The 19824-nt window shown below is 39.8% G+C and overlaps 1 protein-coding gene across 1 annotated transcript in view; it reads left to right on the top strand.

Annotated features, from left to right (window-relative positions):
- The window catches only part of CSMD1 (CUB and Sushi multiple domains 1), a 1157732-nt gene that overhangs the window by 577217 nt on the left and 560691 nt on the right, over positions 1-19824 (top strand). Inside the window, exon 5 of the mRNA XM_088136832.1 lies at positions 18400-18607. Coding sequence (XP_087992958.1) covers positions 18400-18607 — 208 coding nt within the window. The remainder of the gene's footprint in view (positions 1-18399; positions 18608-19824) is intronic.

Genomic DNA, 19824 nt, shown 5'->3' with positions numbered 1-19824 from the left:
GCTTCATGCTACAGAAAGGTTTCTCTTTGTGAAGCACTTGACCGAATGTATATAGAATTTGCAAGACAGAAATATGAGTTAAAATATCAAAACTGAGAAAAGCTATTTCCAAAACTCTTGGCCTGAGAAGTTGCAGTACTATAAGTATTGAATGTGTGTGTCTCTGTGTAAGAGAGGACCAGAGAGACTGTGTTTGCCTGACACTCAAGGTTAATGTAACTGCGACTTTGTTCAGTTAATACCATTTCTGGGTTCATATACTGACCATAAACTAACCACACACATTGGCTAAACTATGGTTGGCTCATTTGTGGCTCTATGTGTCATGCAAAATAAACATGTTCCTGATTTCTGACATCATTCCCCACCTGAAACATATACAAGCAAGGGCGGGGGGGGGGGGAGAAAGCTCTATCAGGGTAACAAACGTGATCAAGTCCATCATTCTCTAGTCATGCTTGGGCTTTTACAACTTCCTCCTTGATGCTCCTCTCTAGCATGTTCTTGGTGCACGTTACACAGCCTATTGTTACTTACTATATATATTCATACAACCAAATACCCAGAATTTAAAATGTTCTCCCTGGGAAAATTAGACTGAAAAATATAATTTGTCTCCTTTACCATGTTCTCAGGGAATTTAAAGTGACCTTTCATTTTAAAGGTAAATTATTTGGAGAAATCATTTTCAGGTAAATACAGTATTAAATGAATTCTGCTTAAAACTAACTATTGCTTAATACAATATGGAAATGCAAGCAAAGGCTGGACTCATATAAACCCAGCAAACTGGTCTGTTTGCTTCAGTTTTAATACAACTATGTAAGCTGAGATATTGAGCTATAGTTTATAAACCATATTTGATGGGTTAGAATGGTATTGAATTTAGTCAGTTGTAATATATTCAACAATCATGCTTAGTAGAATGCACAAAATGAGTTTTTTTGTCCTCAGTATTATGTGTTTCTCTTCAGTCAGATCTGACCTTAGTTAGTACTTTCCTCAGCTGCTCTCCTGTTCTGCCCTTTCTTCTTCTTTGACATCTCTGCGGGGTGAAATCAAAACAGTCAAGGTGGTATCTATAGTGATGGAATCAAAGTTCAACCTGTTTTTTTTTTAATGTGTGTTGTAGCCCTGCCTGGGATAAATTCTTCGCTTGCATTTTTCTTGTGCCTCAGCTGAAGCTCTTAGCTTAGTATCTAGACCAGTGTTTCTCAACCTTGATGACTTTCAGATGGGTGGACTTCAACTCCCAGAATTCCCCAGCCAGCATGGGAGTTGAAGTCCACCCATCTGAAAGTTGCCAAGGTTAAAAAAACAATGATCTAGATATTTAAATATTTAGCAGATAAGGCCTTTTCTGATAGGGCAATAGAATATAAAAATGGTTCTTTACTTATTTTCTGCATCTAATGCTGCTTTTATACTTGCAGGGCCTAATATAAATTTTTGTTGTCCCTCATGTTGGTGACAAATCAGCCACCCATTCTTGCTTTGTGTTCCTGAACTTCCATTTCAGTTTCATGTTTTGTAGGCAGGCTGACAAATCAGTGTAAACTGGATTTGGTTGTTCCTCCCTTTTCCAGCAATGGCTGCATTGTTTATGCTACTCTGTATTGGTGGTGGTGGTGTGTTAGTGACCTTCGCTCACTAATGGCTTCTTATATTCTTCACTGATATATTTGTATCTTTGAGAGTTGTATGAAAGTAGGAGGGGAAACTGCAGTGTCTTTTTTCTCCCTAACTTGTAGCTATATAGTGGATATTCTGACATAGCACCACTGTAAGAACAGAATAGGATATTTCTCAGTAGCACCCTCAATATATTTTCATGCATTCATAGATGTGATTTGCATATTGTGCTAAGCTATGATCTGTTTAAACATGGCTTATTTAGCAAACCCATCATAGCTTAGGTTGCTTTTGAAAGGGCTGGATTTGCACAACCTGCTAAGCCAAAAACATATTATGGCTTAGTGTGATACACTAACCCACCATTAGTGAAAAATGGCCCCAAATAGCCATTGAATGGTAAACATTTCTTAAGTAGCTGAAAAGGGGATTGTACATAATCTTTCAGCAATATCTATGCTAAGCCACAGTGATGTTAAAATGATGACATATGTATCATGATATCATTGTCCAAAGAATGTCCAATTTGGTATTTCTGTCAAAATATCTGATGCAAGTTGCATTATTTGCATCAAGACTTTGTGCACTTACATTATTCCCCCCCCCCGCCACTCCTCTCCTCTCCCTGTGAATATATTTCCCTCTGTTTTAAGAACAAACGTTCAATTTTGTCGTTGTTCTGTGCAAGTTTCCTGAAGTTAGAAGTTACGCTGTTACCTGGATGCATAAGTCAATGTCTTGTTTCCAAATGTTGTGACTTGGATAAATTGTCAGTTTGGCACTATCAAATATAATTAAATGACTATAATGGGATGCTTTAAAATGTCAGTGCAGAACATAATTTCAATAAGTGGCTAATCAGATACCAACAATAAACCACAGAGATATTTTGAAGTGCCCCTGATTGTTTTCCTTTTAGGTTTTGCTGACCAAAGGAATTGTCTAATTTATAAACTTTTCCAAAGATTTGTAGAATAAGATGCCTTCTAATAAAGAGTCATTAGCTATTTTGCAGATACTTTTAATAAGGGTTACTAAATAATGTATGCTTATAGTTCATTTGGAGCTGTCTAAAGCTGCAATTTTCTTTAATTGATAAGCCTTACATAATGTGACTGGAAATGACAATATGTCACTTGGCAGAGCTTTATAATTGCATCTTTTCTATTGCTAGCTATGAGTGGTAAGGGGAAAAAAAATCTTCACAGAGAGAATGACAGGGTTGGGGAGAAACGTCAGGTCTATCTAATTATTGTCTCTGTAGTCTATAATATTTAAAATGCAAAAGTATTTCTATCAGATATGCAGTGGCAATAATGAAGTGAAAGGAATCTTAAGCCATTTGTCAAACTTGGTCCATCAATGGGCAGTAAAATGGGATGGAACAATGTCTGGTTCCCAATAAAATAAAAATGGCTTGTGTAATTGCTCGTCCTGTTTTTATTTATTTATTTATTTATTTATTTATTTGTTAAAACCCAGACTGCACACTAAATGCCGTATTATATCTGTGAATGCCATTTGGATAAGAAAATCAGCTTAAGTTCTTGTAAGAAAATCTATTTTATACGTAATGGTACAGAGGCTCAGACCCCTGCCCCCTCCCCAAGTACTGCTATGCTGCCTCATTGTGGCAGGGGGTGTTCCTGGGAGGGATGAGTGAAGAATACCGGGAGTAAATGGCAAGAATGTATATCTCCGGCAGGGTCACCCAAGGCATGAAGGTCATCCCACCCTCCCACCTAAAGTAAGCAGGGACCTATAATGGGCAGTAGTGATGTCGGAAGCTGTGGGAGGTGGATAATCACTTTAGTGACAATGGCAAAGGCTTCATTTCACATTGTACAGGAAAAGGCAATGGTAAACTACTCTTGCATTTCACCAAGGAAACCACATGGATAGAAAATATAAAATGATTGATGACGTAGTGCCAGATGATGGGCCTCTCAGATCGGATGTCACTCAACATGCTACTGCAAAATAGCTCAGGATCTTTCAGTACGAACAGTATTTGTGACATAGCTAGATTAAAGTATTCAGGATATCCAGTTGCTGATGTTGCCATGCAGGAAAAGAAAAGAAAGACAAAATTACAGTGGGAACATGGAATGTAAGAGCCATGAATATGGGAAAGCACAACACAGTGAAAAGTAAAGTAAATTGACTATACATTGACATCTTAGGCATCATTGATTTAAATTGGGTACTTGCAGTCAGAAAAATCATATTTTTTACTCCTCAGGATATGAAAAGCAAAGAAGGAACGGTATTGTTTTCACAGCCAGGAAGATTATAGCAAAAGGGCAGTGAATGACTGAATAATTATGCTTATATATTTATTAAACATATCTCTAGGCCACAGCAATTAACACAAATCTCTGCAGCTAACATAGAAAGTATACCATTTAAAACATACCCAGTGCAAAAGACTACAACAGCACAACAATATGGAGAAAAGAAACAATAAAGAAAGATGGCAACATCAAAACAGGGGAAGACTCTCCAAAATACCTTAGTTTTCAAGAACTTCCAAAGGGCCAGCAAAGAAGGAGGCAGCCTGATCTCCACAGGGAGGCTGCTCCATGACTCAAAAGCAGCCTCTCATCTCTGCACCCCCAGCCTCCCCAAAGTGTAGGGTTTATAGCAGTTTTTTTCCCTGGTAGATCAAACTGGTTGGGCTGATATTGACTAGAGAAGGAGGTACTTTGTGGACAACCTTTTAATATGATGTTTATCAAGTTTATGCTCCAGCAACTGATGCAGAAGGAAAGGAGGTGTTTGAGTCTGATGGTCAAGTACAATCAGAAGTCTAGAGAACCTGCAAGCAAGATGTGACACTTATGATTAGCAACCAGAATGCCAAAGCTGAAAATAGAAAGAAGGACAATGTAGTTTAGGCTGTCTTATAAAGACAGACGTATGCAGGTACAGTGGTCTTATTATCTCTGGAGTTGTCTTCTTGTCAGGACCAGCTGTAATGCAAGTAGCTGCAAGAGGGAATGCATACCTGGTCTCCCAGCTGAACCAATGTTGAAGTCCTGTGACTTATCTAGATATGTTAAAGAAATACATCTTGGAATTAATTTCAAGCAAAACTATGGGATCCACCAAAAGAGAATTATTGTGGCACAGATGGACATACAATTCCCAGTCTCCATAATGTTGATCTCAAAATACTGTATTCTGGCATCCAGAATTTGTTCTCAGAAACGCTTGTCTTTGATGAAACTATACAAAAATAGCATACTTTGGGAAAAGTTGAGTGCAAAAATGTTTCTATTTAATGAACATTGCAGATCACCCACTCCCACCACTGCTTGGAAAAAATGCACGTATAAAGGGAAAACATGTCCAAAACCCACTGTAGATTTAATCTGATTTGCCCAGGACTTATCACATGTCTTAATTTTCTACAGCCTGATGGAATAGCTGCTAAATAAGGACTGGGGAGGTGGCACCTTAACCATGTCTCAGCAGGAAAATTCTGTTCCCCTTCTCTCCTTTCTCTCAAGTTTTATAAAGAACATTACACAGATAATTACTATAAGAGAGGAACAGAATGTTTCTACCTTTTATGCAAATATAGCATCTGAATATTAACATGAACCATGTTTATGCATTTCATTATTGTCCTGTGATATATTCTATTACAGTAAAGTCACACGTTAAATTACAGTCTCAATTGTGCTCTCTGCAGCCATATAAAGAAAACATTCATCGTATCTGTGGGATCTGCCATGTCACATTATTGGGTGCCCTTTTGAGTTCTGACCATGTTAGGAATCTTGTTCTCTTCCAATGTCAGCTTTATAGTACAGGGTATCTTTATACTCATCCTGCTTTTATTACAAAATGCACAGTACAATATTAGCTCTTATCTTAACTTTAGAACAGTAGTCCAGGCGAATGGCTGCTGTCATGGCACTGCTTGGTGAGGGCATCAAAAAGGAGAAGTATCCTACAGGATGGCAAATATCTATGGGATAAAGATATTCTAAACTAGGGACCTCAAACTCATGGGCCTCTAGCTCTTGTTCTGTGGCTTGTAACAGGAGGGAGGACAGAGTGCCTGAGGATACCAGACTTGCTTAGGGAGGGCAGCTGCTGGAGGTGAGGCATCTGGCTGATCTTGGCTAAGTTCTGCAAGTCCTTCCTTGGGTGGAGAGGAGGGGGACATATCAGGGGCATCTATGCTCTTGCCTCCACATTGGTTTGTGACATAGATTGGGATGGGACCTGTTCCCTCCACTCCCTCCACACTTTCTCCTTGCTGCAAGTTTGAGGTAGGGTGCTCAAGAGGGAATGGGCTGTTCAGAACAGGGTGGGCTAAGAGATTATTGCATTCTGGGCATTGGATGGAGACACGGTTGTGGCCAGGGCCTGTCATCTTCCCGCTGGTGGAGGAGAGCTGTGGCTGAGTTGGGGAAAGGGGTGGGTCGTACAGTATGAATACATTTGATGAGTAGACCTGTTCTGGAGATGTGGGGCTGATGGTGATGGGGAGACATCCCTTGTGGCTGTTTCACAGTGGAGTTTTCCTATTTGATAATTTAATATTTAGTGTTGTGCCTGGATGCTCTTCAGTTTTGGCTTGCTGGAGACTTTGATATTGGTGTATGGAAAGGCTTCAGGACTGTGGTCCTTGGGTTGGTAGGCTGGTCTTCATGCAGCACTCAGGATGATATGAGCTGAAGACTCCTGTTGTCAGGCTTCCCTCGTCTTATTCAAAAACCTCAAGAATAGATTTCCAAGGATGCAGAAGCTCAGACAAGTGGGTTTATCAGAGGAAAGCTAAGCAGCCAATACAAAACAATTCTAGCAATTCCTGTATATCAAATTAAATACTATTTATAGTGAAATCAAGCTTCAAAATCTTGCACCTCTTTCTTTCACTTGTTTGATGCAATAAGCTAGGTGTCCCTCTCTTTGGATGGGAAGGCCTGTTTCCAGCTAACTTTTGTTCTACTAAAGGACAAAACTGGTGTCAGGCTGTTTTCACTGGGTAAGAACTAAGTCTCACACCTGTTCTAAACAATAGCAAGAGCTATATTAAATACAAACTTTTGGACATTTATTTAACACTGAATATCAGTAAGCAATATAAGCAAATTCATTACTTATAATTAGGGCAATAGAAAACATGCAAACTTTGAACACTTTTTAATGCATTTTCCTAATAAAATTGTTAAAAGGGAAAAATGCAAATATGAAAATTTATTGAAAACTAAAGTTGAGGGTGGCAATGAAAGAGTTAAGGGCATGACCACTGGGGAAAATCTCTGTGGTGCCCCCCTTCCCTTGTGGCTTTCAGCACCGGCTTATTAGGCTTAGCAGTTCATCCAAGGCTGGGTGGATGACTCAGTAAGATTATCATAAATCCCCTATAACCGAGGCTAGATTATTTTACAGACTGGCATAATGTATAACCTTTCAATCACCGTTCTGTTTTCTGCTCTTGGTACAGATTGATGGGCTTTATTGATAGGATCCCTCTTTAAAGTTTAGAAACTCAAAGAAGTCACCCCTTTCTTCCAAGTAAATTTTGAGTTAGGAATTCTAGAAAGACCTGTCTTTGTTCCTATCCTTTGTTTGGGGGCAGATACTCTAGTCTCCCCAATGTGTAGTAAAACCCTGGATTTCTGAATAGTGTTTTATATTTGTTTCCACTTTCTACCAAGGAAGATTTGTTTAACATGTCTTTCTTCAGGCAGTGTATATATCCGTCATGGCTAGCACTGTTCATTCAGGGGCTAAAAATACTAAAAAGCAGAATCTAAACGGTGGCTACACTTTTTGCTTCATATTTTAGGTTCTAGAAGGACTACAAACTCGCTTTTCCTTTTTGAAAGGAGAGCTGGGAGTTCAGACATTATAGCTAATCCAGAGCAAGACATGGGGAACTACCTTTCATGCCCCCCTTACAAAAGTCCATGTCATTAAAATATTGAGACATGCCAGTGTGTTGCTCTGTCAACAGGGTATAATCTTGGAGTACACTGAAGATAAATAAATATATTTATTGGCCTGATCCAGCATTCTGAATCCTGTAAACAAAATAGTAGTCACTTTTCGAAAGGTGATTGACTGGGCCCTTGCTTTGGTGGTGCTTTTCCAGCTTTGGGTGAAAGTAAGGAGAATTCAGGAATCCAGGAATTCATAGTCAGTCTCTCCTCTGCATAAGCCAAACATCCTTATGCCAAAGTTAAGGGGACCATGCCCTTTGTCTTGTGGGAGCTATTTTAGTTGAATGTCTGCCTGTTTGCGCAAAATCCAGGAGAGTAGGGTGAGGTGAGGTCTTCTGCAAATCTATATATTCTTTCTGAAATGGGTGAACTGAAGGCTCATGATATATTTGAAGAATCCTATTTCAAGTGTATTGATATATTACTGTTGCTGCACAAAACATACAAAGCCAGTGGCTTTTTTTTAAAAAAAAAAAAACCCTTCAATTTAAGGTGATAATAAAAGAATTTTCAATTCCCATCTGTACCTCAAAACAGGCAAGATATTGGAATGTAATCTGTGAAGACTTTTCCCCCCGTCTCATGCTGTGATGTCTCTACATAGCAGAATCCAGATAGCTACTCTTTGCTGTCGTCTCCCTCGCTTTTAGATTAGGGAATAATGTTCCAAGCAGATTCTGAACAGACACATTTCCCTAACCACAAACTATGGTGTTCCTTCTTCAGGAAGTTAAAGGAGGAAAACGCCCACCATTACACTTTTCAAGGAAATTCAAAATATGTATCTTTAGTATAAAGTACATGGGGGGAGTTGCAATAAATAATCTTTCAAAAACTCAGAAACTAAAGCCATTTAATCGTAAAGGGGGGAAAAAACCCTATTAAGAGAATAGATTTATAAATCACATTTATATCACTGCCCAACTCCCCCACAAGGAGGGACTTTGGGTGGTTCACAAGCAAACAATTTAAAACCTATAAAAACATAACTAATACAGCATAAAATGCAATTATTAAATATGATAAAATCCAAGCGATGGTGGTATTATTGCAGCCTGTGACCAGATAATATTGGTCAAAGGTAGGACTAGGGAACCAGCCATCCCCAAAATTGACTATTCCCAATAATAATTCCCTTATTATGCAAAAAGTCCTGTGGATGTGGCTATGTGGATTCTGGAATCTTAAACAAATCATTTTCTCTCTCCACCCACCTTACCCCAAAGACTAGTGTCCTTTTTCCAGAGACAGCATGGGAATTAAATTTAACAGTAGCCCTAAATACAGACCTAAAGCATTTAGAAATAAAAAGAAAGGGGTGGTTGGATAGGACATTCCTGTCCAGTTTATCAAAAAATCATTTTAGGGATCATATCACACTTGAAATGGATTAAAACTCATCAAATGAAAATGTGATGTTGAAATAGCAGTAATTTTCACCCATCACTAAATAATTTGAGAAAAAAAGCACATTTAAATATGAATGAAATCTGCATGGAGAGAGATTTTGAGAGTATTTGAATGGTAAATCAGTGCAGTAACAAAATGGGACAAAATTATTGACAGCATCCTGGAAAACTCTCACAAAATGGAAGTGGTTAAATTAACCTGAAGCACTTGAAGCCCATCAGTCAACAAAACTGCTGCGTGTTATGTATTGTTGTATACCTCTTACAGTTTCTGTGCTTTTTAAGAGGAAGGTAGCACTAAAGCATTAAACAGGTAAACCTGTTAGAAAATCCTTTTTTTTTTTTTTTCACTTCCAAGGTCACTTACGTTTTAGTCCAAATCTAATATTCATGTTAATCTCACTGGAAATCAATTATCTCTGCATTGGTTTTGTGTGGTGAAATACCGCATGCCATTGATGAACTTATTTTCTTTGCTGAAGCAGGAGGCGACATCAGTGGTAGTATCTGAAACTTAAAAAGCATATTTTGCACCTGAATTCTCCTGGTCAAATGAAACAGTGAAAGGCAGGACCACACAGTATGGATGGTAGACTGAGTGTCCTTAGCTGTGGCTGGTTTTAAATGGATGCGCTATCTTATAGTTTAATTCCCTCCTTCCTGCACATCCTCCCCTAATGTTACCCCTTGTCATCATTTGTCCTCAAAGGAAGCTAAAAACAACAACAACAAGAGTTTTGGGGGCCATATCAGTAGTAAAAGCAAGAAAAGAGAAGGAATTGGCCCACTGTCCAGAGAAGATACAGGATATTAGTGGGTGAGAGGGGAAGAGGAGAACTCCAGAAGAGTTTGCCTTGGTCTTCTCCCCAGAAGAGAACTATGTTCAAATGGAACTCAGGAGAACAATTAAAGAATAATGAGACGGTGGCAGCTCAGGATAAGTGAATGGTTAGGGAGTACCTTGTTGCCATGAAGGAGTTTAAGTCACGGGACTAGGCCACTGACACCTGAGAGCCTGGAAGGAGCTTCTAGATGTGATTTCTGAGTCCATTCCTGTGACCGTTAAGAAATCAGGGTGGACAGGTACACCCAGAGGGTTTATGAAGGAGTAATGTTGTTGCTAGTTTCAAAAAGGGAAAAAAGAAGGGCCAGGAAAGTGCAAGCTAGTCAGCTTGATATTGATACTAGGCTCTGTGCAAATATTGTGTTTGTGTGTATTCAAAGTGAGCTTAACTAAGATGTGTCCAGCACTCACAGAGAGGGACTGCAATGTGAAATGACAAAGAGAGCCCAACAGCCTCACCTGCTCATCAGCTGTTAACTCAGGCTCCTTCTGAACATGGGTTTAAGGTTCTTTTACAAAAGCATTACTCTTGGTCCAAAGGAATTCAAATAACAGCTAATGGACAGGGTATATGGGGAGGACTGTGCAGACCCCCACATTACCATTACCCATTCACTGTTCTATAGGGTCCAGCAGAAGGTGAGCAGCAGAGGGGTGAAGTGGCACCACCTGCTATGCCATGCAGCTTTCCCCACTCCTATCACTTTGGGCTCCAACAGTTGACAGGAAGTGGTGATGGGGTACCATATGGCAAAGTGATTCTGACCACTTCATCATGCATCCCTTTCTGTATCACTGCCAGTGAGTATTTATGTAGGGTCTGTGCAGTCCCTGACCACCAGTGCCAGTCAGCTGCTGAAGCACAAAAGGCAGCTGATGGATACTGAAGAATTGATGTGGCCCAATGAAAGAAAATCCTCCACAAAGACAGAGAAATGAATGTACATTCCTCCTTCTGGGGAGGAAGTGGGATGGAAAGCTGCAGAACAGTAGCCACGAAGAAGGCTCCCTTCCACAAACGCAAAAACATATCTTTCTTCTGCTCTCCTGGGCTCATCCCCACCAGCACCAACTGCAGCAGCTCCAGCTGAGCTCTTTACATTCATCTGCATTCAGCTGTCTGCACTTCCAGCACCATCAATCATTGTTTGGGATCCATTTTAACTTTATTTGTTATATCCCACCTTTTCTCCAGGAGCTCAAGGCATGTAACACTCCCTCCTTCAATTTTTCCCTATAACAAGGACCCTCTGAGGTAGGTTGGGCTGAGAGAGGGAGAGAGAGAATGCTCCAAAGTTCCTTAGTGGGGTTTTGTGTAAGGACAGAGATGAACCTGAGTCTCATAGTCCTAGTTCAACAATTTAACAACTGCACTACACTGGATAGAATGCACTTTTGAACTTTTGGGGATTACACATGGCAAGGAATGTGTGCCAGCTGTTTGCCTAGTGCACTCACGTCTCCAAGCCCTGAGCCGCTTAGGAGGCAAACAAAAGCCGCAGGTGTGAAAGTGATTAAAGTCTTGTCAGTTGCAGCAGCAGCTGCCAGCTGGCTAATTAAACTCACAGAGCTGAGCTTGCTAACTTGTGGTTAGAACCTTTTGGGGAAGCCCTGCCCTGCTGAGAAAAGCAGCTAAGGAAGAGATTGCTTGTTTAGGCAATCTCTCCTGTGCCTGGCCTGTTTTTTTTTCCCCCTCCCTTCTTGTGGAGCAGAGAGATTGGAGAGGAAGGGATTACAAGAGAATAAGCAAGCACACAATGGAGAATACACATGGAAAGGAATGTGCTAGCACTGGCTGTTTGCCTGGTATGCTTGAGGCAAGCTCACTAGGCAGACAGCCAGTGCTAGCACATTCCTTTCCATGTGTATTCCCCACTTTGTGCCTGCTTACTCTCTTGTAATCCCTTCCTCTCCAGTGAATGTAAATACAAACATTAATCCCCTTCTTGCTTAGTATCCCAGTGCCAGGGTGAGCATTCCAAAGAGCAGGGGAGTGAGGAAAAAGGAAAGCTGAAGTAAAAACCTAAGCACAGTTGCAGTCATATGATTTTCCTCTTAGTGACCATGTCACTTAGCGACCAAGTTGCCAGTCCCACTTGTGGTCGCTAAATGAGGACTATCTGTATTATTGTTGATGTCACATGTCAGTCTTCAGCCAATGGAAATCAGGATCATGATTCCCAAATAATTTTTGTAAGGAAAAGGAGCCTCTAGTTGCTTCCAACCGGATATCTATGGAGCAGGAAGCCGAGAGAAAGCTAAACCAAACTTGGAAAAAGACAGTCCCTTGTGCTTTAGTGCAGCTGAACTGCAACTGTTGTAAGGCTTTGTCATTTGGCATACCTGTTACTCTTTCTTCTGTAATCATCTTTCCTGAATTTCTTTGGGGCTTTCTGTAGGCAGGATGTGCTTTCTGTTTAGACAAGGCAAGATATTCTTTCTTCTTTCAAATGGCGTTTGCAAGAATTGATTCTTCTGTCATGGCTTTGATCACAAGCACCTACAGTACTTGTTCCTGACACTCAAATCTAATCCCTTAATTGTTTTGTACTTGACATATCTTCATTAACTGAGAGGTCTTTGAGCCAGAGACTCTGTCAAGTTTGGTAGACAGATGTGTGTGTGTGTGTAGATAGGTAGATATCTCTGTACATAACATGAAAGGACAAGATGATCTAATGAAATACAGAAGAGTGAAGAGACCTCTACCATACTTCAGTTCCATTAATACAGAAACATTATTTAGTCTTCTTTCCTTCTCTTAATTTTATCTCATGCAGCTTTTTTAAAAAATTCAAACTACTCAAAAGCAGAGATGATGGAGGCGAAGGTTACAAATACATATGCTTTGCTACCCACGTGATCATTATTCTCTTAAGGCCTTCAATTGGATGTACTAAGCCTACTGCTAAGTCTGCTATTCTACATTTTTATGTGCTGTTTTGCAACTGCATATGAGTCCTGTGAGCTAAAATGCTAAACTTTAATCTGCCCACTTAAGCTGCACAAACTTTGTAATGGTTTTTATATAAATCTGCTTTCTCAAACATATCTATGTTTTCTGCTTATATAGCTATATTTATAGCTAAAGCAATTATAGCTATATTTATTTCTATTAATCCACATTACTTGGTAGACATCAGACTCCCAGCCTCAGCTGTCTAATTTTTCAAAAAGATTATTTTAATTTAAAAAATTAGAAGCTGACATGTGCAAAGCAAAGCACCATTCCCAGGCATCGTATTTATTTCCAATAATGCCTCTGAGCTCCCAAAAGGTTCATAAGCATTCCTAGGAAATAAAAATGCTGGGGAGGTGCAGTCCAGTGCTATGTTTGAAAAACTATCCTGTTGCCCACAGAAAAAAAGACAAAAAGTAAGCCAAGGTGGTGGGAAGCTAGTAAATGGATGTTTTATGACTGGATGCAACCACAAGACAATTCTTTTATTAAAGCACAAATTCTACCATAGCAGCCATTTTGTAACAGCAGGCATCACAAGCTGTCAACATCCAATTTACTGTACTGTATTTATTTTACAGCATGTATAAACCACTCAAATATTTAGACTCTGAAATATTACTAATTATTCTGACTAACCTCAAACGTTTGCCTATCCCTGACCTACAATGAGAGATTGTGGGGAAGCTGGGAAAGCAGTGGGTGAGCCTGTGGACAGATTTCCTCATAAATGGCAACTCAGCCCAGGTGGAGAAACATCTGGGGAAAAGCATTTCAAGGAGATTCTACCTTAATTAACTCAGTATGAAGGAGGCTAGGAAATTCCTATTATGGTTTCCAAGATTCTGTGTCTGCCCCTGAACAGCACTAAAGGTACCTTAATGAAATTCATGTAATTCCTCTTTCCTTGGTCTTGCCAACTACACAACCCTGGGACTTGACACTTATATGAATCTAACTGAAATTGCCAGTAGTTCTTCTTGGACCATAGTCTTCACTTAATAACTGGAATTTTCTAGAACTTTAACATTGCCTGACATATGAATATATGAATATATATATATATATATATGGTGGGAAAGGTTTTTCTACATGTGAAATTTGAACTCTTCTACTGAGTTTAGGCCTCACTCCAATATTTCAAAAACAAAAATTAGGGTAGCCAAGGAAATATCTATTAAAATTATATTCCCAATGCAACCTATAAAAAGTATGCTTCGTATTGGATGGTTCTGTTATACACCATAGTAGAGACTGAATTTCTCAGCTGGTTCCCCACTTGTTTTTTTTTCTACCACTTTGTCAAAGACCTTCTTTAGATAGATAGATAGATAGATAGATAGATAGATAGATAGATAGATAGATAGATAGATAGATAGATGATAGACACATACATACACAAACACCTAAAATGACAGTTGTTAGTTAGCACTGGGTTCTTGTTCTCCAATGTGGAGGTCTCAGCCTAAAAATCATACATGTCTCTGTTCACTCAGCTTAATATCCATTATTGCCAATGTTACTGACAGAAAACTCTGTTGCTTTTCCTATTTTATGATCATCTTGAAGATACTGTTATAGACATTACCCTCAGTTAAAAATGGCAACAATAGTAAGTCCTGTAAATAAACTCCCTGGCTTGGGAACCTCAATTTGTGGTAAAGCCCATTCAGTGGTTATTTTAATTGTTGTTGATGATTATTGATGTTGGTTTTTGTACCCCAGATGCTGATTATATATATATATGGCTAAAGAAACTAACAGCAGTGCATGAATGCCTAGCAGCACAGATGAACCAGCTGCTAGCAGCAGGCTCCCACCCAGACTGGCAAACACACGGAAGGACAGTGCTAATCATGAAAGACCCTCACAAAGGAACAGCACCGTCCAACTACCGGCCAATAACCTGCCTCCTCACAACAGGGAAAGTTCTATCAGGCATCCTAGCTGCCAGGCTACAAGACCATATGGGCCAGTACGTGAGCACAGCTCAGAAGGGCATTGGGAACAACACCAGAGGCTCAAAACACCAGTTTGTTTGTTTGTTTGTTTATTTATTAGATTTGTCCCCACCCATCTCCCCCAAATGGGGGACTCTGGGTGGCTCACAACTCATTAAAAACAATAAATAAATATACAATTAAAAGCCTATATACACAGTTATAGAAGATGAAGGAAAAAGTCCAGGAGGCTGATGGTTCAGGGCAGCAATGCCAGGTCTCTAAGGGGCTAGCCAACCCCACACTTGATGACTTCCCTCCCCGCCCCAGGCCAGATGGCAGAGCCAGGTCTTCAGTTGCTCATAGATAGAGCAGTCGCCCAAGACTTAAGGTTTAGAAAGATCAATCTGAGCACAGCCTGGATTGACCACAGGAAAGCCTATGACTCAATGCCACAAACATGGATCTGTGAATGCCTGGTGCTATACAAAGTCAACAGTACACTAAGGACCTTCCTCAAGACTCAATGGAACTGGAAGATAACACTGGAAGTCAACTCAAGACAGCTCGCACAAGTGGCCATCAAGTGCAGCATATACCAAGGTTATGCACTGTCCTTGCTGCTGTTCTGCATAGGATTAAACCCCCTCAGCCAGATAATCACAAGGACTGGATACAGGTACAAGTTCAAGAGCCACCTCCTCTACATGGATGACATCAAGCTGTATGCTAAGAGTGAACAAGGCATTGATTCACTAATCCACCTGACACAGATCTACAGTGAAGACATTGGGATGTCATTCAGACTGAAGAAGTGTGGCAGGATGATAGTAAACAGAGGGAAGGTAGCTAAGACTGATGGGGTGGAACTACCAGTGGGCCACGTAACAGACATAGAGAACAGTTACAAATACCTTGTATTCCAGACCTAGACGGACAGGCAGATACCGGCCAATCTACCAGACATCGTGGTAGTAGACAAGGACCAGAAGACAGTGGTGGTGATAGATATAGCAGTGCCAAGTGACAGCAACATCAGGAAGAAGGAGCATGAGAAGCTGGAGAAGTACCAGTGCCTGAAGGAAGAACTAGAGAGGCTGTGGAAAGTAAAGGCCAAAGTGGTCCCAGTGGTGGTAGGAGCACTCGGGGCTGTGACTCCTAAGCCGGGAGAGTGGCTCCAACAGATCCCAGGAACCACATCCGAGCTCTCTGTCCAGAAGAGTGCAGTGCCAGGAACAGCTAAGATACTGCGCAGAACCCTCAAACTCCCAGGCCTCTGGTAGAGGACCCGAGATTGAGGAAGACACATCTCACCCATTGGGGTGAGAGGGGAGTTTGTGTGTGTGTGCGTGTGTGTCTGTGTGTGTGTTTATGATGAATTTGAGATGGGCAGTTGTATAAATTGAACAAATAGACAAAGAAATAAACAAACAGATCAGAGAGACATAGTCATCCAACCATTACTGTGATGATATAACAGTAATTATTGCCTCAGCAGTGTTTGGGTGACTCTCAGATTCCTGGAGAAATGGCCTTTGTGACCTAATCTATCCTGGGTTTCAGGCAGTTGAGATGCATCACATTTACACTGCTCCCAGGACCAACTGAAATCACAAAAATGATCTCCTGTCAAATAGGAATACAAGTTTATAACTACTGAGGCATCTGTCTTAATTTCCCTTTAAAAGAATCCAAGTCAGGAAGGAATGTTACATTTATTGTTGTTTTTTGTTTGTTTGTTTCTTTAAAAAAATGAATCCAAGAATCATGAAGTTAGGTCATTTGCACTATAATACTATAGGCCTTTCACTACTTGCACTTATATGGGGAAATCACAGTCACGTTACTATGTGAATGTAAATTACTCATACATAAGTGGGCATTCTTTTGTGCTATTCTTGTGCTATAGACAGGATCTGCAGCCCTTCCCTACTTGTACATAACCATGGCACAAACTCCAGTAACACCTTTTTTTCTGTCATGTCCCCATTAAGTTGCCCTTATCTTGCTCCTAGCCCATGAGTGAGGCAGCCTTAAGTCATCCTTAGTTCTACTGATGGGTTAAACTCATGTTTTCCTTCCTATCCTGACACTGTGCAAACACAGCCTCAAGGTGTGCAAAATCTGTTATTTTGGAGGAAAGTCAGGTGGGTGCAGTGGCTGGAACAGGCAGAATCTGAGTCAAACATACACATGTCATTCCAGCATAGTTTGGCGAAGGCACAAAGATGTGTGTCTCACAAGGGCTTCAGGGCTTCAGACTGATATAACAAATAGCATAAATGACCTTCTTGTGAACATTTTTTCTCTTTTTATTAGCAAATAAGGCAGGTTACTAAGTGTTATTTTCTGATATGTAAAGGAATCCAGGCAGTATTTATTATAGCAGCTAAACAAGCCAGGTTCCTTTTCTCTGCTCTCCCACTCCCCTCCGGCCTTTCTGATAAGCGATAATGCAGTGGCAGTAAAACAGGAAACCAAAGGCTTGATTCATGTGTGTCTGTGCAAGCATTTTAAAGTTAACACTCTTTCTACTGGGTATGCAGGCAGCCTACTGTATTGATTAGATGTGTCTATTGCTTTTCTAGATTCCTACTTAGAGTTAAGGAAGAGGGACAATTATCCATGGGCTGGCAGGGCATGGCCTTTCACTCTTTTCAGCTTCTGCAGAAGCCGTCTGCACCAGTTAGAAATGTCCCTTTGTGCTTTCTCTTGTTGATGGTCTTCAGGCCACTCTAGAACCTGCAACTCTTCCGTGATCTCCGAAACCTTCTCTGGGACCATCCTATCTTCACCAGTTCAAAACAGCCTGGTCCATTTTAGGATACCAGTCGTTTTTTTTTTCTCCTTCCCAGAAGTCTCTCTTTTGAGTCTCCAGCTTTCTCTTCCCTTATTCCCAGCACAACAGCAGCCCCCTTTCCTGTGAAGAAAGTTTTGGCTTTGTCTACTCCCAGTTCCTACTGTCAACTAAAAAAAAAAAAAAGGAACTAAATAAACATTTGCAGTAATATCAATTACTGATATTTCACCATAGGGGTTTTCACTATTAGACTACACAGTGGAATTCAGGTTTGACTAGATCTACAGAAAAGTCTGAAAGCATTTCTCATTCTTCTCATCTGTGCATACAAATCTGAAAGATGTTTAAAGATGCTTAACATTTCTCAAAGACAAGTGATTATGTAGAGCTTCGTAGGTTTGCCTAGTTACTATTTTCTGATGTCACAAAGAGAACTGTGTGGGAAGAAGGTCAAAGGGGAGGCAAATCATGCCCATATGAAAGAGGCGGAGCTTGGAATGTGATAATACAAGATTGCTTTCGTTGTGTTTTTTGCCTTTAATAAGGGAGGGCAAAAAGTGAAAAAAAAATAAAACAATGGTGAAAGAAGAAAGAAAGGGAAGGAAAAAAGAGTAAAATGTTGTATTTTTAAATTTTCTGTCTATCTGTCTGTCTGTCTGTCTGTCTGTCTGTCTATCCATCCATCCATCCATCCATCCATCATTTAGCTGTTGTTGTATTGCTATTGTCCTTTTGGTGAAAGAATTTAATTCTGTAGACATCTCTGAACATAACAGAATAACTAAATAACTAAATAACTAAAATACTGTGTTCTTTTTTCTCCCCCCTCTTTTTCTTTAAAAAAAAAATCAGCTGAAGGGGCTTGTGGAGGTACTCTTCGTGGGACCAGTGGAATTATTTCAAGTCCTCACTTTCCTTCAGAATATGACAATAATGCTGATTGCACTTGGACCATTCTTGCGGAACCAGGAGATACCATTGCTCTGGTTTTTACAGATTTCCAACTAGAGGAAGGCTATGATTTCTTAGAGATCAGTGGCACTGAAGCCCCATCCATATGGTAAGTTAATACAAGAGGGAGTAGCCTGACTGTTTTATAGAAGCCATATTTGTCCATATAAGTATGCGTTACGATTGCTGCTTACTCCAAAACAAGTAGCATCATTAATACTTCTATCCTTTTAGTCAAGAGTGCACCTAAATTCCTGCCACTAGACGCAATGAAATACAAATGCTCCACTGTGACTTATTTTGGGAAAAGTATTAAAGTTAAAGGAGGGAAGGGGGGTGAAAAAAAAAAGGGAAGGGGAGCCTTATAAAAATGCTAAATATGATGAAATGGTAGAATAGTGCCCTCTAATGGATGGATCAAAAATTATTCTATTGTGAATCAACCTTTTCATAAATTACACTTTAAAAGTATTGTTGTAATGAAATTAGTTGCCTCTTTTGATAAAAGAGAACATGAAAAGAGAACAGATTCTATTGTAATGCTGGGATTCATTTTGATGATCCTGCTGCCAGCATGGAATTCAACATAGTGAAGAATTAGCAGCTCTTATTGAAGAATATATTGAAGGATTAGGCAGTGTTTTCATATGGTGGAAGTTCCACAGAGAGTTATATGTTTTTAATATATATGTCCTTTGCATAGTTTATTCTCCGAACAATAAGTGTATAATTTAGGCACAGCAGTAGCATTTAAGTATTACATAAAGAACAATATCAAGAATAAAATGATCTAATAGACTTAGCTGAAATATTTTATTTGTAATTAAGTTTAAGTATAAACAGTTACCATAATATAGCAGATATACCCTAAATATATTGCATAATATTGTAATAGGGCTACAATTAGGCTGATTGTGGGTGGATTTATTCAATATGCAAACCGAGATACCTTAGCTGTAAGTAGTGAGAGTGATACTACTTATTCCAGTGACTTAATCCAATTGTTTTCAAATATCATGCAATTGCAGTAATGGTCATTCCAGCAGTAGAAGTATTTTTCTATGGTTAATGCAATGAGCTGTATGGTATTTTAGCAAAATCTTGTATGCTTTTTGTCCTTACAAAAGAAGCAGCAGTGGTTTTCCCTTTAGTGTTATATGTGGGCAGCGTCTTTTGTGTACATTTTCCTTTCCACCCACACTCTCTCTGTACACTTCTGTATGTATGCACAAGAACTACATTTTGGCTTGTCACTAACCAGAACTCATCCAGTGAGTTTAACTGGGAACAGTGTTAAGGTACAGTATGTATATGCAGATACATATA

Source organism: Python bivittatus, unplaced genomic scaffold, assembly GCF_059951505.1.
Source record: "Python bivittatus isolate LINGU-HERP-01145 unplaced genomic scaffold, Pbiv_v1 ctg000020_np1212, whole genome shotgun sequence".
In the NCBI taxonomy this organism is placed as follows: Eukaryota; Metazoa; Chordata; class Lepidosauria; order Squamata; family Pythonidae; genus Python; species Python bivittatus.
This window is presented reverse-complemented; position numbering and strand designations above follow the sequence as displayed.